Raw genomic sequence first — 6,383 nt, 5'->3', positions numbered from 1 at the left:
GTCGCACAACGTTTCCATCTGGTGACCGTCGGCTACCGATGCTCTCACACTGACTGATATTGTTCAACTAGATATATATTGAGTTTGTAGGCTGATTGATTGAATAATTTAATCATGGTTTGAACTTATTTTTAGTACATTTATCAAGAAGGCTTATTTTTATCGTCAAAGGTCATTTCTGTGCTGACAAACTAACTTGCTGACAAACATGAAATAACCACTTCATTAAATATCTTGAATAACCATTTTTTTTAAATGTAATATTGGGTTAATTTATTTGATTACTTAGTTTAGAATTTATGTTTTATTTTTATTTTTTTTGGTCCTTGTTCTGTTTCAGTTCATATTTCATTTTTCTTTATTGCCTTTTTGTTCATGAGGTCATTTGTATTTCTTTATTTATATTTGTGTCATTCTGCTATTTGTCTTGTTTAACTTTCTTGACAGGTTTCGCTCTACATTTGTTGTTGGAAAATCTGAAACGGTTGCTCCGACAAAGTCATCGATGATCACCCATTTACAGATTGTGTTTTTCTTTAATTAATGTTTCAATACTTTAGGACCTATTTTCTTTTGTTTATGTAATACGTCTTTTTCTGTATTCTTCGCTTAGCCTCTATGTTTTTACACATAATTTGGTTGTGTTTTAATTTTGCTGCTGTTTTCTATGTTTAGTTCACTTTTTGCGTGTTTTAAATTTCTTTGTTTGTTTTTCATGTTGCTCCCATCCTCTCCTCTCACCCTCCCTGGCCTCCAGCCTGCGTCGCGCCGTCGTCGAAGTCGTAGCATGTCTGTTTGCGTCCCTCCCTCCTCCTACTCCTTTTCCCATGCTCCTCCACCCATGGCCGTTCCTCCAAGGCGGCCCTCCACCCCTCCTCCAGACCTGTCCTCCTCATCCTCCTACTCCACCACCTCCCCCTGCATGCCTCTCGCAGCCGAGAGGGACACGTTCGCTGGGCGCCTGTCCAAGGCCCTGGAGACGGTCCTCCCCCTTCACTCGGCCTCCTCTCTGCCCGGGGCCAGGCAGCGGAGGGCCAGCCTACCTGCCCTGTTCTCCACCCCTGTAGGTTCACAGTCTAAAACCCCAAGGCCCACAATGTTGGTGACAACCGGAGAAGGGGGAGAGAGAGAAAGATGAGCAATAGGGGTCACACTGGTGTCTGGAAGTGGATACAACTGCTTAAACGTGTTGGGAGTGTCCAGTGCCAAAGTTATTGTACTGGTATTTCTTACTGCAGAGCTGGATGACACAGCGAATGAAAGGATTGTAAATTAAGCAGCTTGATTACTCATGCAGTTTTTTTTGTCACCGCTATGAACAGATAGCCAAATGAGAAATGCACAAGCTACCAAATGGAATCAGGGAATTGAATTTATTTGCAATTTCACTGAAAATACAACATGAGATGCACACTTGAGAAAAACATGATTTATTTTAGTAGCACTGGATCCTTCCCAGCCTCATTCACTGAATATTCACATGTATTTATGTATTCTGTCCTCATCATAGTTAACATATTGATCAATAATTTGTTTCTTATTGAAGACAGTTTAAGAGGCACCATTGTCTTGATGTGTGACTTCAGTTTGCTTTCAGACACCGCTGTGAGTCTCATTCTAACATCCTCCTCTCTTTAACTTTCTCTTTCTCCCTCTGTTAGACTGCCATGTGTTCATACTGAATACAGATTGACTTTACCTTTAACTTTGCTCTATGACACAAATGTCCAATATCATGTGCATGTGCCATCAGGAAAACTGCTCATTTGACAAAACATTGCTATCTGCAACACATTCTCACTCCCAACTTGGGCAGTGTCCAGAGATCAGCGCACTGAGACCCCTCTCGTGTTAGTTTTGAGAATTGATGAGTCTGATTAAGTTAGCTTGAGGCAAACAATGGTTTTGTGGTTGAAAGTCCTGTTTGTTTGACCCATTGAGCACCCCTCCTGCCGTCCCTTAGCAGACTCACACACAGTTTATACTGCGTCACTCTCTTATCGTCCACTAATGCCGCTGGAGAATTTACAATTGAGTCAATTGTGTTGGATACAGTTGCTAATGGGGGCCCCAGTGCGTCGGGGTACTGACAAAGCGGCGCTATTTGATGAGCTGGGAGTGAGAACGGGGTTCCTGTGTACCAGAAATGTTGAATAATTGAGAATAAATTAAATGGCTCGAGTTCCAGGAGCTGCATTGGGCGTTCTTATTCAAGGCCAATTTGGGGCATTGTGTGCCCTTATTACGCAGCTAATGGAAGAGAGGGGACAGGAAATGAGGGAAGGGAAAGTTGGCGATTGTTGTGCAACTAAGGTTGTGGAACAAACGCCTTCACCCCTCGGCCACCAGCGTGCCTCTTTTTCAGAGCTTTTACTTTACAAGTGAAGACACTAAGTCTGTCTAGATAGTTAAGTTGTTGCTACGAAGTTCAATGTTTTGCAAAAACAATCTCTGTTCGAAGACAGTTTTTCTGAGTGCAGGTGCGTCAGGATATTGAGCTTATTTGGCCTTTCTCTTCTCTGTATTATACTATATAAACTACCCCATTGCGTATCTACCTGTGATCTCTCAGTTTCTCCCACTCGTACTGTCTTGTCTTTGGGTTGTCTGCATGTCTCTGTGCTCGGCCAGTTTGTCACTTGGCCTGTCTGTCTCTTCTACTGCAGCTTTGTGTCTTAACGTTACCTGTATATTTGATCTCATCACTCCTTTTTACAGCTGTTAGTTATATCCTGTCCTATTTTAATCACATCTTTTGTTTCTGATCTGGAGAAAGACTATATCTCCCTTTTTTGTTGTCTTGGTTGTGCTTTCAAATGATGGTCTTTACTATTTTCTCCATTTCATGTGGGCCTTTGCTGTGGTTCTCTCTCTCTCTCATTCTGAGTCTCATTCTTAAATTCATTGTATCTCATTGTCGCAGCAGCATTCAATGCCGCACCCCTACAGTGGAGGAGGAAGCACAGGAGGAGGAGGAGGAGGGAGCATCCCTCTCCAAACTCTCCCAGACCCCTCTACTATTTTCTTCCCCTCCATCCCTGAGCGCCCCATTTCCTTCTCGCCTCCTCCCACTGGGCCTCCAAAGGCCTACAACACCCAGAGACGCAAGAGCACGTCCATTCTCGAGGCACACACCCGACACTTCCAGCCTGCCTACACTCGCTATGGGAGCAGCTTGCATCCCTTTTCTGGGATGGAGGGTGTGGAGACGCCCTCTCTCTTCATGGTGAATCCCGGTTTCGCAGCAGCTGCTCAGAGACTTGGTGTCGGTGAGCCGCTGCATCTCCAAGGACAATCTGACCCAAGTTTATACGCCTACAATGACATGAGAGCAGAGCACGAGGAAGCGGTGAGGAGGTTAAGTCTAAATCAAGCTGCCTTATTGGACCATTATGAAGCGATGGCCTATGGAGGATACCCAATGACTGCGCACCAGTTTGGCCACTTGAGTTTCCATCAGCAGAGGCAAGCAGCAGCTGCAGCCGCTGGTTTTGGTTTTGATCCGGTTCCTCCACCTCAACCAGGCTTCTTGCACGCACACCTCATGCAAAGAATGAGCGGACACAGCCCGATCCCGCCACCTTTGCCTCCCATGAGCGCGCCCACTGGCTGCTCCTCTTCATCGTCTGATGGTTGTTATCTTCCGCCGCAGCATGCCTCCTCGTCGGCTTTCCCGATTTCTGCCCCACCGGTGATGACCGAGGGCCCACCACCCACTGGAAGTGTTTTTGAGTTCCATCTCGCTGCAGCCGCTGCTGCTGCAGCTGCCGCTGGAGACCCAAACCTCCTGGCATCCAGACTGTACCGGGCCAGAAGGAGCTCCATGGACCTTCCTCTGGAGGACAACACTGGAACTGGATCAAGTGGTTCAGGCACGTACAGCCGCCTCCAGCCGGTGACAGAAGAGCTGTACGCATATGTCAGTCCCGAGCTCCCTTTACCTCCAGGAAGTCTTCTTCTTCACCACATAGGTGTAGCCGCAAAAGACCGAAGCCCAGAACCTTCTAGTGACTCGATGGCCTCCTCTGATGCCGGGGAGTTCCAGTCACCTCCTCCCCCTCCTCTCCTCCCTCCCTTCGACTTCTCCGCTGCTCAGTCCATCCCTCACTCGTCCTCCGCTGCGCTCTACGACTCATGCGGAGGAGTGTTCCCCATGGATCCCCAGGGACATCCACCCTCCATGCAGAGCTTTCTCCCTGCCACTCCGTCCACCGAGCCTGGGGGAGCATCATCAACCCAGCTGGAGTCTCTGATCCAGAGTGCCTGGGCTCGGCATGGAGGGGTTATACCAGCCCAACCCGATATGACATACCATGAGTCACTGCTGGCCATGCAGGCCGCTAACCCCACTCTGGTAGTGAGTCGAGACCTTAAAAACACCTTTGGGTCAATTACTAGTTGAAATGACACAAGTTGCTTTTTTTGGCAAAGTTTCACAACCAGTTGTTGATACAAATAGTCAACAACTCATAAATTAATATTGTTTTTTTTTATAGATTGCCATAGACCTAATTTTTCCTGGTCTTTTGACCATTATGCAATTTGCATGTGATTGTAAGACATTATAAACATAATGTTTCGAATAGTTTAAAGAAATGGAGTTATCCATCAATTAAAGTGAATCTTTCTATGAAAAGCAGCTGAACTGATTTATGATAGTAATTTGACCCTCTTATACCAATCCCTGCTGTTTTTTTTTTTTTACTTTCTTTACCCTACCAACCCAGGAGTCCCAGCTGATACTTGTTGTCATCGTGTAGCCTTTGGTTTAAATCCTCTTCAGTCGTATCAACACAACAGAGAGATTCTCATGATCTGCCTTCAGAATCTCTCACAGTATGTTCGCTCACAGCGATGCTTACATAGTTGCTGATCTGGGTTCAACCAAGACCAGAAACATCTGATTTAAAATCCACTAAAAGACTCAGTGTTAATAATTATTTTAAAAGTGACATTCAGAAGGTAGTCTTTGAGACAATCTCTGTTGTAGAAGCTTCGTAAGCAGTCTAAGCCCCCTCCTGTGTTCATGTCGTGCATTTGATGTATTTGTAAATATCAGTAAGTAATGTTGTCTGTATGTTCATATACAAATGTATATGAAAAATGTGTGTTTGTGGCAGTATACTGTTTGTATGGTATACTTATTATGCTCATTTTGACTCATACAAATCCAAAGTCCGTTTGGGCCTCAAATGATAAAAGATTGTATATAAAAAAAAACTTCAAATAGAGCAGTTTATTCTAAACGCCTGCATGTTAAATCGTGTTAATAATCTGGGAAAATCATTGAAGTATGATAAAGGTATGAGACTTTGTTGATTTGTATGAACAAACACTCAGAAACATACAACAAAATCAAGGGGGCTTAGGCAAACCTTTCGATGTGACCACGCAGATAGCCTTTTTATTTGTATATTTTAAATTATGTCTGTTTTGTGTTGTAATTGCTAAAGAACTTGGCTTTTAGTCAGTTCTTTATTAGTTATAGCGTATTATTTTGTCATTTCCCACCCGCACTGGAAATCAACTTCCTACTCAAGGTTCAAAGGTCACAGTTCAAATTCATTAAACCCTGAGACTGCTGATATTATCAGTGTCACCTTTACTTTCTTCATTTTTTACTTTGAACCATCACAATGATCACGGGCCCTTTCTTCTAATTCCTTCAGTCTTTATCGGTCACTACTTCTGTGGGTTTTTTCATGTCCTTATCTTTAATCTATCTTAAGTTTTTGAGTTTCCTGTCCTGCCATATATTTTTATTAGTAGATGTTTTGGTTGTGAAATTCTTTGTCTCTACGTGACTGTTTATGATGTTAAGAAAAGGTGAGCAGTGTGTCTGGTGCGACATACTTGTGCTTTGAGTCAACAGAACGGCCCTCGCTGTCTGTGGGGGGATGTCCTGTATTGCTGCTTTGAAGGACTCAGGGAGAGTTGATACAGCTCTGTTTAGCTTGATGCTCACTGGGAATGTACCAGGATCAAAAATCAATAATTCCAAAGTTTAACTTGACTGGAAATAGCAAGAATCTGAAACATTTTAAACCCGTCAGACTTTCTTTACGGATTCTTTTGAAAAATCACTGAAAGCGCTATTTAGAGCAAAACAAAGGTGGCGCTCAACACATGTGATACAATGTCCGGATGAAATCTCAAAAACCTTAATTCACGATAGGAATTTTTTGTCTAATTATCTGCAAAACGTTCTGAACGTGACGATATCAGGCAATGTGTCAACTAAACATGACTCGGGCCTGTTTGCAGTTTCTCGCTTCTGATTTTACTTTGATATCGTCGTCAGGAACAGGCAACCACAATCATGACTCACATGTCATCGCATTCAATAGACGTGTTTTAGACGTGTGTTTTAGAGAAAACCGTGG

General features: G+C 43.8%; 1 protein-coding gene across 12 annotated transcripts in view; it reads left to right on the top strand.

Annotated features, from left to right (window-relative positions):
• wnk1b (WNK lysine deficient protein kinase 1b) overlaps nt 1-6,383 on the top strand; it is an 82,080-nt gene that overhangs the window by 51,363 nt on the left and 24,334 nt on the right. For 9 of the 12 annotated variants that reach the window (XM_068586571.1, XM_068586569.1, XM_068586568.1 and 6 more), the window contains exons 12-13: nt 758-1,063; nt 2,924-4,357. The exons of 1 other annotated variant lie outside the window; for it this stretch is intronic. In XM_068586571.1, the coding sequence (XP_068442672.1) occupies nt 758-1,063; nt 2,924-4,357 (1,740 nt within the window). The remainder of the gene's footprint in view (nt 1-757; nt 1,064-2,923; nt 4,358-6,383) is intronic. 2 more of the 12 variants (XM_068586573.1, XM_068586572.1) reach the window with 2 other exon arrangements.

The sequence above is a fragment of the Clinocottus analis genome, unplaced genomic scaffold, assembly GCF_023055335.1.
Source record: "Clinocottus analis isolate CAN_PGR_092001 unplaced genomic scaffold, fCliAna1.0.p SCAF_20, whole genome shotgun sequence".
Taxonomy (NCBI): Eukaryota; Metazoa; Chordata; class Actinopteri; order Perciformes; family Cottidae; genus Clinocottus; species Clinocottus analis.
Note: the sequence above shows the minus strand (reverse complement) of the source record. Positions and strands in the feature narration are given on the sequence as shown.